General features: G+C 48.5%; 1 protein-coding gene across 1 annotated transcript; it reads right to left on the bottom strand.

The window, feature by feature from the left end:
* Positions 1 to 3,330: 3,330 nt before the first annotated feature.
* Positions 3,331 to 7,197, bottom strand: MAGIX (MAGI family member, X-linked). The gene is made up of 6 exons (XM_045471490.1): positions 7,090 to 7,197; positions 6,113 to 6,259; positions 5,251 to 5,333; positions 4,938 to 5,174; positions 4,657 to 4,828; positions 3,331 to 3,886 (listed from the first exon to the last, which is right to left on the bottom strand). The coding sequence occupies exons 1-6, from the start codon at positions 7,136 to 7,138 to the stop codon at positions 3,579 to 3,581; spliced, it is 996 nt and encodes a 331-aa protein (XP_045327446.1). The 5' UTR covers positions 7,139 to 7,197; the 3' UTR covers positions 3,331 to 3,578.
* Positions 7,198 to 16,459: the final 9,262 nt, after the last annotated feature.

Raw genomic sequence — 16,459 nt, 5'->3', positions numbered from 1 at the left:
TCGGTGCTGACTCAATTCGGAACCGCGGGGATCTGGTTTTGGTGGGAGGAGGGGAGGGGGAGGTATGACTCCGTTTCCTTAGCTGTAAAAATGACTGAGGGCATGGTTAAACCCATGTGTGTTTCCAGAATTCTGAATATTTCGGATCTTAGTTGTGTGTTTCTTGACACTCTCAGCGAGGTTTGAGGCTGCTCCGTTAAAAAAAAACAAAAAACAAAACAAAACACCTTAATATTTCTTCAAGAAAAGGTGTGGATGTCGTTTACAGTAAGTGGGATAAGTCAGAACTGAAAATTGTGCCTCGTTAAGTCAGGTCAGGTTTTGTAACCAAATGGTTCCCAACACGTGCTTTTTGGACTTCGGAATTTCGGATAAAAGATCATGGTTGGTGGAATAAACCTCTTAGCAGTGATGGAAATGAGACTGTGCTAGCGCACCGGCTAAAAGAGAACAGGGCTTGGTGAGCATCAAGCTGCTCAGTAAATCGGGACAGATATTATTAACAGTGTCACAGCCCAGGGTCTGATTCTGTTCTGCAATCCTAGGGAAGCCCTGGCCCTAAGTGCTGGGCCTCCATTTCCTGGTTCTAAGGAGAGCAGCCACCAGCACACCCTTGATGAGGAATGGGGAAGGAGCATGGATTTCTTTATTGCTGGAAGTTTGACAAGATGAGAGGAAGGCTCCTGGGGTGCCAGTCTGGGTGACAATGCTGATGACATTTGAAGTGTGTCATCCTAAGTGAGCAATTTCTCCTGACTCAGCCTTGATTTCTACATCTGAGACATGCACCTGGTCACAGGAATCTGGATATCCATGGAGATGTGCTGAGGATCACACTATCCAGACTGGACTTGGTTTTATTTTCACCTCATTTTAGGAGGGAAGAGTTGTGGCTGGAAGGCCAGGACAGTTCAACACAAGGACCTGCCTGTACCCCCAACCTGGGGCCCCTCAAAACCAAGGAAGGGGCACCCCTCTGTCAGCCCAAATTGCTGAGAGTGGTTGGGTGGTGGAAGGAATGAAGCACATTTCTCCCACCCCTGAGTGTGTGCTTTCAACTTTGTGAGGACATGTCTGAGATTCTAGAACAAAACAAACTCTGCTCCACCTCAGGGCCTTTGCACTTGCTGTTCCCATGGCTGTCAATACCCTTCCTCAAGCTCTTCATACATTTGGCTTCTGGTCATTCAGGTCCCAGCTCAAATGTTATGTCTCCAAAGAGACCAGCAGCCCACCATCATCACCTCCACCAACGTAACCTCCTTTTGCTATTTTTATGAATCTGGGCTCTGAAGCTATCCTTTATTTATTCATTTTCTTGTCTTTTCTTTTCTGACATAAATCTACACAAGGTTAGAAATCTTTATGTTTTTCATTCCACCAGCGTCTCCCTAGTGCAATTATTTTGTCAGATGCAGGTGAGATTAAGAGGACAGGCTTGGGAATCTGGCCTTAAGATTTTTTAGGGGGCACCTGGGTGGCTCAGTCAGTCAAGTGTCTGACTCTTAATTTTTGGCTCAGGTCCTGATCCCACAGTTGATCTCATGGATCTCCATGATCTCCATGATCTCATGGAGCCTGCTTAAGATTCTCTCTCTCCCTCTCCCCCACTTGCACTCTTTTTTTTTCTCTCTCAAAAAAAAAAAAAAAAGATTTTTTAATGTTTGTTTTTGAGAGCAAGAGAGAGAGCAAGCAGGGGAAGGGCAGGGGAGGGGGGTACAAAAGATCCAAAGCGGGCTCCCTGATGACAGCAGAGAGCCTTATCCGGGGCTTGAACTCACCAACTATGAGAACATGACCTGAGCCGAAGTCGGATGTTTAACCAACTGAGCCACCCAGGTGCCCCCAAAAAGATTTTTTTTTTAAAGATTTTTTAAAAGTAATCTCTACACCCAACATAGGGCTCAAACTCACAGGCGTGAGTCAGCGGGCTGGGCTGAATAAAACCCCCAGATCAAGAGTTGCATACTTCACCTACTGAGCCATCCAGGTACCCCATTCTGGCTTTGATTAAATCTTGCTTCAACACCCTCCCTCAAGTCATTTATACTGTCTGGGCTCACTTCCCTCCCCCATGAAATGGACATAACAGGATTGTTGAGTAGAGGAGTAAGTAGATGAAAATAGATAGTGCAAGTAAAGCCAAGTGGGGGGGGGGGGGCAAGGCTAAGTAAATGGTGGCTGGGTTACTATTATTAGTCTCCTGGGTGTGACTGTGTTTATAGGACTGGGGCTCCTGACTTCCATAGAGCCACACCTCCACCAGGCTCTGAGTCAAGGGTAGCTGGAAGCCCCAGAGCACTCTCCCACAATGTCCACAGTGCTGACCATTCAAGGGGTCACCTCTTTATACCCTGGCTCCCAGCCTGGATTTGCAGTCCTTCTCTCCTCTCAGTGTCACTCTGGAAACTCACCTCTGGTCTTTCAATTTGTCGCCCCTCTCCGACCCCTCCCTGTAGAGGTGGGAGTTGCCCACTCCTGCCTGACCACAGCTTCCTTCATTGGGGGTATGGGGCCAAGTGTTCAGGATGTGGTGACAAGCGGAGGTGACTGGACATTTCTGGCTTCAGCCAGTGCTGGCTTTGGGGCTATCCCGGTTGGAGTCCCGCTGGCCATATAAGCCCTGGCTTTGGGGCTTTGCTCCCAGGATGGAGGAAACTCTGGCCTCTCCCAGGACCGGAACGCCCAGCATGTGGCGTGTGCATACAAGCCTGGCTGCAGTTCCTCACCATCTATGGAAGAGGGGGGCACGGCTCAAAGGTTCTAACAGCCTTTTTTTAGCCCAGCCCGCTGACTCACGCCTTCCCGACTCCACCCCAAAGGGGGCTCCAGGGCCCCAACCAATGCCCTAAGGGTGGCAGTCTACGTGCCAGCAAAAGCTGGTCAACCAGGCCGGAAGTGAGAGACCACAGGCTCCTGGCGAAAGAAGCCACCCAGGTTCTAGCCTTGCTATCTGCTCATCAGCTGAGGGTCTGGAGGATTCCTGCCTGGAGCTGTGGGTATATAGGTGCACTCCTGCTACAACGGGCCCACCTCTGCATTCCCCGTACCACGAGCAAAGATTATCTGTGCGCCCTGCACACCTCCCCAAAAGTGAAACGAATGCGGAGAGAAGCAGGAGTTGGGGAAGAGAAACCGAGTGGGGAGAAAGCACGCCTGGCTGAGGATCAGCAAAAGCAGACCCCGCTAGAGGCACGAGTGAAACAACACGAAGTAAGTTTGTCAATGGCTGCAAGAAGAAGCCCTCCTTGAAACCAGATCGACCCACCCCCTCATTTACCGGGTGAACTCAGGAGCCCCACCCGGCCTACAGCACCAGGCAAGTCAAGACTGGGTCGAACCATTTTATTACCACCCCCGCTCGAAACCAGAAGCGCTGGTCTGGCCCGTCCGGAGGGCTGTACCACTGACACCTCGAGGGGAGCATGAGCTGGTCTGCTGCTCAGCAGGAGGCAGGGTGAGACAACACAGAGAGGAAGCTCTCCCCGCCCATGATAGCGATGCTAGTGTGCGGCCGCGGGGCACGCCAGATACAGGTTGGGCTGTACCAAGGGAGCACTGAACCCTCTGTTACATGCTCAGTGCCTCCGCCTCCCAGCTGCCATCTCGAGAGCAAGCTGCGCAGCCCCTGGGACCCCTAGGGCCCGCGAGAGCCGTTCCTCACTCGGCACCAGCCAGGGTCCCGGGGAACCTGGGGTTCGGTCATCAGGGTCCTCTGTGCGGCGCTCAGGTGGAGGAACCGCGGGGCAGTCGGCTGCCCCCTCTGGGCTAGGTTCTGGGCTGCCCTGGGTTTGGGCCGTAGTACGGGATAGCGGGTGCTGACGTGGGGAAGCGCTGGCGCTGCGAGACTTCATCACCTCTGGTCCCCCAGGATCTGGCCTGCGATCTGGGGATGGCAGAACTGCGGGTTAGATTGGGCGATAGGATGGGGAACTGAGAGCCGAGCCCCATAGTGGAGCGTGGCAGGGAGGCTCCAGGGGCTGCAGGAGACAGAGACCCCAATCCTTAGAGAAATATCCCTTTGAGGACTGGACACAACATTCAGGAACCGATGCCACCCCTCAAGACCCCCCCCCCAACACCACTTTTCCCAAGGCCGTGCCCCACCCGAATCCAGAACATGCCCCCCCCAAAATAACTTCCTACAATCCCCAAAGGAAATCAAACCCTGACCTTGACCTCAAGATGCCAAACCCCTCCTATCTAGTAACCTAGACTCTCCCCTTCCTTAACCCACCTCCCTCTACTCCCAACCTTTTCCCTAATGGATCCCTCAGCTTTGGAACTAGACCCCCTACCCTCTGTATCCCCCTCGCTACACCATCCCATGCTCTCCCTGATGAGACCCATTCTGCCTTCTCATGCGAGGATCACAACTCTTCCTTCCGAACATCCACTTTTACCCCAGACCCGTTCTCCCCACTCCTCTCCCAGTACCTCAAAAGCCTCCACTCTAAGATCTACTTTTATTCCTATCCTGGGACCCTGCCCTTCCCAACCCTGCTTTTGGTAATACCATGACCCGTCACAGGCAGTGAACTCTGACCCTGCCCACTGAGACCACCACCTCTTCGTGCCCTGGACCCCAGCCTCTCCATTCTGCCACCCTCTCCTTCCTCTCACAGATCTCTGACCCCTCTCCTTTGGGAAACCCACCATCTCCTTTCTGAGGCCCTCCCATCCCCTCAGGCTTGCCGGGGTGGGTTTCAAGGGGCCTGCTTAATACAAGGCGGAGACGGGGTCCACCTGCGCGAATCCGCTCCACCACCTGCGCGTGGGTGAGGCCCTGCGTTGGCTCTCCGTTGATGTAGAGCACGAGGTCCCCGGCCTGCAAGAGTACAAGGCGAGGGGTGTTGTAAAAGAACAGATGGAGTACACTCCAACAAAGGGTAAGGATTGGGCTAGCCCTGTTTAATGACGGGTGTCTTATACCTTACCTGCAAGCGACCACAGCGCTGTGCCGGCCCATCCTTCAGCAGCCCACGCACTGCCAGAGGAGTATCCCCGGCTGAATCTTGGCCTCCGCTTAATGTGAGGCCAAAGCCCGCGGAACCGCGAACCAGTTCCACATAGAACCGTCCAGAGGCCTGGAGCGGCTTCGAAGCAGAACGTGCCTTATTCTGGGTCACTTGGGGAGGTGCGGTACCTGTACCCAAGGTCTCTGACCGGTGATGCTGGAGTAAAGACACAAGTGTTCATACATTTCCAGTCTAAAAACAGGTGGCATTCTTTAAGAGGACAAAATGGTACCTGGGGCCGGTGATCCACAAAAGTGGCATTAGGCAGGCGACTGTCTGTAACCTCTATGTCGGCAGAATCTAGCACACTAATGGCTGGAAGATGAAAAAGGCAATCAGAGGGGTACTCCATGGAAACCACCAAGGATCTACCCCCTGATTTAACATTCTAGCCTCACCTCATTTCCTTGCCTGTGGAATGCAGAGAGACACACGCACTCATTTAACTGAACTCAGCACACCTGAATAAATGACTTGACCCAGCCTTTTTAAGTAATAAATCTGGGCCTGGCTATTTGAATAAGCCTCCAGACCTTCCTACGGCCCTCTAATACACACGAAGATCTCGCTCCTCATATTAACACCCTCAGGCCCTCCCTGGAGGGTGCAATTCCAAGATTGGGCTCCTGAACTTTCCAGGCTCCGCCCTCTAACTGGCCTATAAACTTCAACCCATTCCTGACATTTCGAGTCCCGCCCCTTCGCGCTTGTAGGCTCCACCCCCTAGAGTGGCCTTCCAGGACCGCCCCTTAGCCAAGTGCCCGCCCCCAACGCTCTCCAGGACCCACCTTCTCAGAAATGCCATTCAAAGCCCCACCGACAGGGATAACCAATCCGGCCCGCACTCACAACTAGCCATGCAACATTCACCTACTGCAGTAACCTTCCCAGTGTCACCTCCTGGAGGAATATTCTAGGATCACGTCAGGGCTCCCCCGTCTCGCAGCTCCCTCCGAGCCCCGCCCCACCAGTCCCCCAGGGGAGCATTGGCCCCACCCAGGGGAGCAACCAACCATCCCGGGTCCGCCACGTCAGAATCCGGCTCCAGTCAGACCCCGCCCCCTGAGAGACCCCGCCCCGCCCCCGACACGCACCGGCCTTGGGGCGCAGGCGCAATGTGGCGCCCGTCCTGCGTACCAGCGCCGCCACGTCGGCCGCAGCTCGGGCCGCCAGGGGGCGCGCGTCCAGCCGCGCCAGGAGCTGCCGGGCTCTGGGGCCCGCGGGCAGGGAAAGGCCCCGGCCTGCGCGGGTGAAAGGAACAGGTCAGCGCCCGCCGGAGCCTCGGCCAACCCCCACGCTCCCCGACGTCCGAAGACCTAGAATGCCCCTCAAGATCTTCAGAGCCCCCCGACCACTCGCTCGATAGTTCCGAAGGTCGCCCACTGCCCCTCTCGACTCCGGCGACCCCCAGACCATCGCGAGTATGCCGGTGGACCCCCGCCTGCCCCCACCATAATCCTGGAGACAGCTGTTTGGCCGAAATATTCCCGGACCCTTCCGAACATCTTGGGACTATCTCTGGAGGTCTCCGACTGCCCCTTCATAACCCCAGATTCCAAACTCTTTCCGCACGATATCGAGAGGGACCCCGATTTCTCCAGATGCCCCGACAGAACAGGGTCGGCCGCCGCTGCGGCCCCGGCACCCCCGATTCCCCTTCCAGATATCCAGGTATCCAGATACCCTGATGGCCCACGTAGTCCCAGATTGCCCCTCCATTTATCCCAGAGGCTTCCCGCCTAACGCCCCCACCCCCGCAATTCACTACAGACCCTGAGGGCCCAGGTGTCCCCAGTGACCCGGGCAGACCCCTGTGGCACAACTCCCCGGAGACTCCTGAGAGCCCCCGGGTCTGGTACACGGCCCCGCGGTGCGGATGCGGGTGCGGGTACGGGTGCAGGTCGGAGACCTGGAGCCCAGCCCGGGTCGCCGGGCCGCCCTGCTCGCCGCCACCGCCACTAGGGCGCCTGGGCTGCTTTGTTTACTACCTGTCGGAAGGAAAAGGTGAGGAGCAGACAGGCGGGGCGAGGGGTGGCAGGGACGCGCCCAGTCCCTCCTCACCCTCCCGTACCTCCTCTGCTCCCCCTAGGGTCCGTGACGCCCCCCGCGTGTGGCTCCATGACCCGAAGTCGGTCGGGTGGACGCACGGCCGCGAGCGACGCGTTTGGAGCTCCTGGGCGCGCTCACCTGGCGGCCCGCCCGAGCCTGGGCGCCGCTGTAGCCGGCTGGTCCCGTGCCCGGCGACCTGACCCGCGCAGTCACCTACCTGGCGGCAGGCAAGGAGGCCTGGCTGTGGGAGGCAGCGTGAGCGCTTGGCCTCCCTCTACCTCAGGCGCCCCCTCTGCTCTCCCAGGACCCTGGGCTGTGCTCCTTTTCCCACCCAGGAGAGGCTTTATTCCGTGAGCGAGAAGGGGAAGTCGAGGCCCAGAAAAGTTAAGGTCCCCGCCCCAGCTCTGACAGCTAAACACGGGGGTGCAGAAGTGGAACCCACGTTTACCAGGGAACTCTGCAGCCTCCAGCAGAGCTTTGCTCCTGGTAGTTACTCGGTACATTTGCAGTGAACGTTGGCCTGAGCCAGGACCTACTTGGGAACTGGAAGAGTCTGTTGAGCTGGGCAGGGGGTAGCCCTTGAGGAGACTTGGGTACCACGGGAGGGTTTGGGGCCCTGAGCATGATAGGGCTGGGAGACTCAAGAAGCCGGGAAGGGCAGGTGCCCTGGAGAGTGGAGGGGTGGTAGGGGCCTGAACTTGAGGAGGCTTTGAAGGCCCCCCTGTTGGGAGGGGACACCAGCCAATGAGAGGTGAGAAATGAGGCCTCTCTTAGGTATTAAAAGTGGGGGCAGCCTGGGGACAGAGGTCCGGGGGGGGGGCACTTGGGCACAGTGCTACTGTAGTGGAAGGAGGAATGGGGTGCAATGAGAGACAGTCTGTGACAACCACTTTGTGGAGGAAGAAACTGAGGGGCACAGGGGCTCAGACACCTGTCCAGGGCCCTACAGCCGGCCAGTCTCAAGAAGCTTACTCCCAACATGCACTGTTTCTGTGACTTTCACTATAAGCTGTGGACACACTGTGTCCTGATGCTCATTCTGGGTGGCCGGGCAGCCTCTCTGGGCCACCTTTCAGGGTCTCTGTGGTGTCATAGGTGAGAGGGGCGGAATGGTCCCTGCTTTCCTTCCTCCTGGAATGTTGTGGCCCTCCCACCTCTGATCTGACCTTGTCTGAAGGGAAATACACTGGACCTTGTTGAATGACTTTCCCTGCTCTAGTTGAAACTTCAAGCAGTAAAGATGGAAAGCACAGCTTTCAATATGGGGCTCATGGCTCTGGGAACTGGTGATTGGTGTAGAGGGGTGATTACATTCTGCAAAAAGAGAGCTTCAGGCTGTGTGGATTGGTGGACAGGAGGTTTTTCAGGGTTTGTGCACTCTTGTAAGGTGAGGCTGGGAAGTGGGGTGATGAGGGGAGGCTTTCAGGCATTGACAGCCTCAATGCTTTGGAAATGGGTCATGGAACTTGCCAAGTGGATGGGGGTTCCAGGGTCTAGAAATGAGAAAAGCTTCCAGAGTAGGAGTTGCTCAGTTTTGGGTGACTGTGGGAAAGAATGGGATGTCTAGGGGCATCCAGGTCATGATCTCACGGTTCGGGAGTTTGAGACTGGCATCCAGCTCTGGGCTGATGGTACAGAGTCCGCTTGAGATTCTGTCTGTCCTTCTCTCTGCCCCTCTCCTAATCAAAATAAATAAGTAAACATTAAAAAAAGAATGGGTGTCCATGGAGGCCTCCGGGATTAACTGTAATGGCAGGGGCCCTGGGTGTTGAGTGGGGGTTCACTGAGAGCTGAAGCCAGCAGGGCCACAAATCTGGGGACACAGTCAAAGATTGAGTTGAAGCAACAGTTCTTAGGTCATTGAGGATGTTGGCAGGGTTGTGGGGTGGGGGCATCCAGGCAGAAGGCTGACCCTAGTTACACAAGGTGGAACCCTACTGACTGCTTCATCCAGAGCCTCAGTTTACCCCTCTGGGAAGTGAGGGTAATGAGATGTGCATTGTATCATTTTCAAGGGATTAGGAATAAAGCTTCCAAATCACCTGCATTGTGTCCAGCTAAGCTATGTGGTAGCAGTCCTGGTGCTTATCTTTAATCAAAATTGATTTTTTTGAGAGAGAGAGAGAGAGAGAGAGAGCTCATCAGCTCACCCGATGTGGGACTCGAACCCAGGAACCATGAGGTCATGACCCGAGCAGAAGTCAGATGCTTAACTGACTGAGCCACCCAGGCACTCCTAATCAATCAGAGTGGACAGAGCCAAACCCCTTCTCAGTCCTGCTTCAATGTGGTTTAAACCAATGCTTTTCCTAGCCTTGTCCACTCATGAATATAAACCTATTGCCCCTTTTCACCTCATCTCATTCATGGATTTAAGTCAATTCTTCTCATAGCCCCACCCAATTCTCAACAATTTAATCAAGCCTTTTTTTTCTTTTTTTAGTGGATTGAGGTTTAACAAAATGTGATTAGTTTTTAACTGTGTTTACATCTCTGATACTATTACAATCAAGATAGTAAACATAATCCTCACTGCCAAAAGTTATCTCTTGCTGCCTAGTAATTCTCTTTCCTGTGTCCTGCTCTTGCCAGCCACTGATTTATTCTATCGCTGTACATCAGTTTGCATTTTTTCTAGATTTTTCTTTATTTTTTTTTCTTTTTAAGTAGGCTTCGTGTACAGCATGGAGCCCAACGTGGGACTTGAACTCATTACTCTGAGATCAAGACCTGAGCTGAGATCAAAAGTCAAATGCTTGACTGATGGAGGCACCCAGGCAACCCTAGATTTTTTTAAATTAAAGAATAGCTGACATACAATATTCCATTAGTTTCAGGTATACAACATAGTGATTGCTTACCACAAGAGTAGCAACCATCTGTCACCATAGAACACTATTACAACACCATTGACTGTATTCCCTATGCTGTACCTTTCACCCCATGACTTTGTTCCATAACTGGAAGCCTGTATCTTCCACTGCCCTTCGCCTATTTTGCCCATCCCCCCACCCCATCCCCTCAAGCAACCACCAGCTTGTTCTCTGTTTTTATGGGTCTGTTTCTGCTTTTTGTGTTTGTTCATTTGTTTTGTTTTGTTTTTTAGATTCCACATATAACTGGAATCTAGATTTCTATATAATGGAATAATATAGTATGTACTCTTTTTTGGGAGTATATCTGGCTTCTTTCACTTAGCTGGGTTATTTTGAGATATTTCAAAAGTGCAGAAATAGAGGCACCTGGGCGGCTCAGTCAGTTGAGCATCCAACTTCAGTTCAGGTCATGATCTCCTGGTTGGTGAGTTGGAGCCCTGCATTGGGCTCACTGATGTCAGTGCAGAGCCTGCTTGGGATCCTCTGTCCCCCTCTCTCTGCCCTTCCCCCACTTGCACTCTCTTTCACTGTCTCTCTCTCAAAAATAAATAAACATTAATTTTTTAAATTCAGAAATAACAAGTAAAACCAATCACGAAAGTAGTAATTAGTAAAACTTTATTTTTTTTAACGTTTATTTATTTATTTATTTTTTTCAACGTTTATTTATTTTTGGGACAGAGAGAGACAGAGCATGAATGGGGGAGGGGCAGAGAGAGAGGGAGACACAGAATCGGAAACAGGCTCCAGGCTCCGAGCCATCAGCCCAGAGCCTGACGCGGGGCTCGAACTCCCGGACCGCGAGATCGTGACCTGGCTGAAGTCGGACGCTTAACCGACTGCGCCACCCAGGCGCCCCTCGTTTATTTATTTTTGAGACAGGGAGAGACAGAGCGTGAACGGGGGAGGGTCAGAGAGAGGGAGACACAGAATCTGAAACAGGCTCCAGGCTCCGAGCTGTCAGCACAGAGCCGGACGTGGGGCTCGAACTCACGGACCGTGAGATCATGACCTGAGCCGAAGTCGGCCGCCCAACCGACTGAGCCACCCAGGTGCCCCGTAAAACTTTATTTTTATTTTTATTTTATTATTTTTTTTTTAATTTTTTTTTCAACGTTTATTTATTTTGGGGACAGAGAGAGACAGAGCATGAACGGGGGAGGGGCAGAGAGAGAGGGAGACACAGAATCGGAAACAGGCTCCAGGCTCTGAGCCATCAGCCCAGAGCCTGACGCGGGGCTCGAACTCACGGACCGCGAGATCGTGACCTGGCTGAAGTCGGACGCTTAACCGACTGCGCCACCCAGGCGCCCCAAACTTTATTTTTAAAAAATGTAATGTTTATTTATTTTTGAGAGAGAGAGAGAGAGAGAGAGAGAGAGAGAGAGAGGCAGAAAGAGAGGGAGACACAGAATCTGAAGCAGGCTCCAGGCTCTGAGCTGTCAGTACAGAACCCGATATGGGGCTTGAATTCAAGAACCAAAAGATCATGAACTGAGCCGCAGTTGGCGGCTTAACCAATTGAGCCACCCAGGTGCCCCTAGTAAAATCTTATTGTGCACACACCAAGAAAATAATTAGTAAACAAGGAGCACTCAGATCAAAACATGGAATGAAGCTCAGGGGTATATAGTTATAAAGCAGTTTATACAGTAAGAAAGTGGTGACTGTTTATTCTTCACAACGATTTGCTATAATATTAGAATTTTCTTCAGTGATAGGGAATTGGTCAGTGGTTACTGCATATCAACCTTGGGAAATAATTTTTTTTGTTTATGATTTCCAGAAGCATAAGCAAGAAATGACCCAAGTCAAATTAGCCTTGCAAGAAAAGTTAAACTTTGTTTGTATGACCAAACTGGTTTTGTTTCCTCAGCAAATTTTCTAAGCTGTTCCCTGTTTGGTTTTTATTCTAACAGATCCATCAAAATTTTTCATTCTTTTTTATTGCAGAGTAATATTCCACTACGTAAATATTCCACAGTTTGTTGATCCACTCATCTGTTGATGGATATTTGGGTTGTTTTCAGTTTTTGGCTATTAATGAATATTATGGGCTGAATCGTATTGCCCCAAAATTCATATGTTGAAGCCTTAACCCCCCAATGTGATTGTATCTGGAGATAGTCTTTAGGAGGTGATTAAGGTTAAATGATATGATAACAGTGAGGTTCTAATATGATAGGACTGAGGCCTTATAAGAAGAGGGAGAGAGGGGAGCCTGAGTGGCTCAGTTGGTTGAGCATCCAACTTCAGCTCAGGTCATGATCTCGTGGTTCATGAGTTTGAGCCCCTTGTCAGGCTCTGTGCTGACAGCTCAGAGCCTGGAACCTGCTTCAGATTCTGTGTCTCCCTCTATCTCTGACCTTTCCTTGCTTGCTCTCTGTCTCTCTCAAAAATAAACATTAAAAATTTTTTAAAAAGAAGAGGGAGAGAGCCTCTCTCTCTCTCTTTCCCTGTCTCTCCCTCCCCCCCCCCCACTCTCCATGTGAAGATATAGGTAGAAGGTGGTCATTTGCAAGCCAGGAAGAGAGCTTTTATTGGCTAGCACTTTGATCTTGGACTTCAGAGCCTTCAAAACTTCAAGAAATTAGTATCTGTAGTTTAAGCCACCTAGTGTATAGTATTTTGTTATGCCAGCCTGAGATGACTTAAGACAACAAATAAAGCTGCTTTGAATATTCATATACAAGTCTTTGTATAGATACATTCTTCCATTTCTTTTAGGTAAATACCTGCAAAGAGAATGGCTGGATCATGTATATGTTTAACTTAAGATACTGCCAAACTGTTTTCTAGAGATGCTATATCATTTTACATTTCTATCAGCAACATATGAGAGCTCCATTTCCTCCATATATTCTCCAACAGTTGGTATGATCAGACTTTAACTGTACACAGTGGTATTTCATCATGATTTTAACCTGCATTACCCTAATGACTAATAATATTGAACACTGTTTACATGATTATTTGCCATCTATATATATTCTTTGATGAAGTTTATGTTCAAATATTTTGCCTATTTTTTATGGCATTGATTGTTTTATTATTAAATTTGGGGCATTATGTGTATATTGTAGATACAATCCTTCATCAGATGAGTGATTTGCACTCTTTTGAAAGGCAAAAGTTTTGAATTTTGGTGCAGTCCAATTTATCCATTGGTTCCTTTATAGATTGTGTTTTTGACATCCTATCTAAGTAACCTTTGCCTAACACAAGGTCACAAAGGTTTTCTCCTATGCTTGCTTCTAGAAATTGTATAGTTTTAGGTTTTACATTTAGGTCTATGATCTATTTTGAATTACACCACTTTATGTAAACAAGTGTGTTTCAAAATTATTTTTTTATAATTTTATTTAATTTGAAAGAGAGTGAGCGATCAGGGGAGAGGGGCAGAAGGAGAGCGAGTGACTGAGAGAATTTTTAGGCAGGCTCCACACTCAGTGCAGAGCCTGAAGGGGGGGCTCCATCCCACCAACCTAGGATCATGACCTGAGCCAAAACCTAGCTGGATGCTCAACCAACAGAGCCACCCAGGCACTCCTCAAAAAAATTTTTTTGTATGTGTATCCAATTTATACCCAACTGCTATAGCACCATATGTTTAAAATATACTCCTTTACCCAGAGACAAATCTTTTATTCTTTTGTTGAAAATCAGTTGTCCTTATATGTCTGGATCTTGTTGCAGACTTTCTATGCTTTCCCATTGATCTATTTGTCTATTTTGTTACCAATATTATACTGTCTTTATTATTGTATGTCTGTAATAAATCTGAAGTGAAATATTGTAAGTACTCTGATTTTCTGTTTATTCAAAATTGTTAGGTTCTTTGCATTTCCATATGAATTTTAGTCAGTTTGCTAATTTCAAAAAAACTGCAAGGGTTTTTATTGGAATTTGGACTGATGAATCTATAGATTAACTTTGGGAGAATTGACATCTTAACAGTATTGAGTCTTAGGACCCCTGAACATGATATATTTCCCATTTATTAAGGTCTTCTTTATTAAATATTTTAAATAGTTCATAATTTTCAGTGTCCATGTCTTACACGTTTCTGTCAACTTTATCTCTAAATACTATATATATTAGATGGTATTGTAAATGGTATTTTATTGTTTCAACTTCCAACAGATTATTGCCTATATAGAAATACAAATGATTTTTCTTTATTAATCTTGTGTTCTCTAACCTTGCTAAACTAATTTATTAGTACTGGTAGATTTTTGGAGATTCCACCTGATTTTCTACATAAATAATCATGCCTGAATAAAGATAGTTTTACTTCTTTTGATCTGTATGTTGTTTATTTCTTCTTGTCTTATTGCACTGGCTATGACCTCAGTACAATGTTGAACAAAAGATCCATTTCTTGTACTTCATCTTACAGGAAAGCAATCAATCTTTTACCATAATCATTCCTCTCATAGCCACACCCAATTCATAAATCTAAAGCAATCCCCTCTTAATCCCACTCCAGCATAATTAATGTTGATTACTACAAGATGTGGTGGACCAATCCCATTTTAGACACCCCCATAATGAATTTATGCCAAAATCCTAGTAGGCCCCATCTCATTGATGGATTTAAGCCATTTACCTCTCTTAGGTTCACTCTATTCATGGATTTAAACCAATCTCCATTTTATTTTATTTAAAAAATTTTTTTCTCATGTTTATTTATTTTTGACACAGAAACAGCACGAGCAGGGGAGGGGAAGAGAGAGAGGGAGACAGAATTGGAAGCAGACTCCAGGCTTTGAGCTGTCAGCACAGAACCCGATGTAGGGCTCGAACTCACAAACTGCGAGATCATGACTGGAAACTCACAAACTGCGAGATCATGACTGGAAACTCACGAACTGCGAGATCATGACTGGAGACGAGGCTGGCCGCCTAACTAACTGAGCCACCCAGCCACCCCAAGCCAATCCCCATTTTAGCACTGCATTCCTGGATTTGAGTAGAACTCCCTCATAGCCACACTGCATAAAATTATTTAAATCAATGTCCTTCTTGACGCTGTCACATTCTAAGAGTTAAGACCATTTCCCCTGTTAAAGCTCCCTTTGTTCAGGGACTTAAGAAATCCTCTCTTCAAGTCCAGGCCACATTAATGTTTTTTTTTTTTTTATTATCTCCATTTTGGCCCCACACTTTTCTTCGATTTAGGCTAATCTACCTCATAAATCCTACCCATTCACTGATTTGAGCCTCATCCCTTCATTGCCAATTTCCTGGATCTAAGCTTAAAAACCTCCCCACCTTTAAATATTTCAGTCCTGCCCCATCCATGGATACAGAAACTCTGTACCTAATTAACAGTAACACCCTATTCCCCCTTCCCCCCAGATACTACATTCAGTCTGTATAAGTTAGCATATTCTAAGTGCCTCATCTAAGTGGAATCAAACACTATTTTCCCTTTTGTGCCTGGCTTATTTCACTCAACATGATGTCCTCAAGGTTCATTCATGCTGTAGCATGTGTCAGAATTTCATTCCTATTTAAGGCTGAGTAATATTCTATTGTATGTTTATACTACATTTTGCTTATCCATTTATCCCTCAATGGACATTTGGATTCTTTCCACCTTTTGGCTATTGGGAATAGTGCTACTATGAACATTCGCATACACATATCTATTTGATTCTCTGCTATCATTCCTCTTGGGTATGTATCTAGGAGTGGAACTGCTGAATCATAACTGCTGAATCACAAGTTAAATATAGTAAGACTCCATTTAACTTTTTGAGGAACCACCAAACTGTCTTCCACAGTGGCTGCACCATTTTACATTCCCACCATGATGCACAAAGGTACTAACTTGTCCACATCCTGGCCAGCACTTGTTCTTTTCCATTATCCTGATAGTAGCTACTCTAGTGGGTGTGAGGTGGCATCCCATTGAGGTTAGGGTGAGCTGATTCCCCCCCCCCCCCCCCATATACCAGATTCCATTCTTTCCCATGTAATTTGAAGTGCCACCTATACATTATGTATCAAGTTCCTGTATATACTTATTTCTAAAACCCCAATTTCTGGGGTACCTGGGTGGCTCAGTCGGTTGAGTGTCTCTTGATGTCGGCTCAGGTCATGATCCCAGGGTGGTGGGATGGAGTTCTGCATCAGCTCAGGGTTGAGCCTGCTTGGAATTCTCCCTCTCTCTCTCTCTTCCTCTGCACCTTGTCTTGGGTCACACATATGCTCTCTCTCTCTCTCTCTCAAATATAAGTAAATAAATACATAAAAAATAAAACCCCAATTTCTCATTGAGGAGTTTGCCTAATTCACTCCCAGTTCAACACTTTTTATTACTATGTCTTTGTAGCATGTCAAATTTTGAAATCTATGTGCTCCTCTTTTGTTTCTGAGGTTGACCAGGCCAACCCACATTTGTGAGTCCTAGGGGAAGAATAAAAATGGAGGCCCACATACTATAAGGCCAAAAATCTAAAAGTAAAAAAATGAGGTAATTATTAAATAAAATTTGATGTACCCTCCTAC

The sequence above is a fragment of the Leopardus geoffroyi genome, chromosome X, assembly GCF_018350155.1.
Source record: "Leopardus geoffroyi isolate Oge1 chromosome X, O.geoffroyi_Oge1_pat1.0, whole genome shotgun sequence".
Lineage (NCBI taxonomy): Eukaryota > Metazoa > Chordata > Mammalia > Carnivora > Felidae > Leopardus > Leopardus geoffroyi.
Note: the sequence above shows the minus strand (reverse complement) of the source record. Positions and strands in the feature narration are given on the sequence as shown.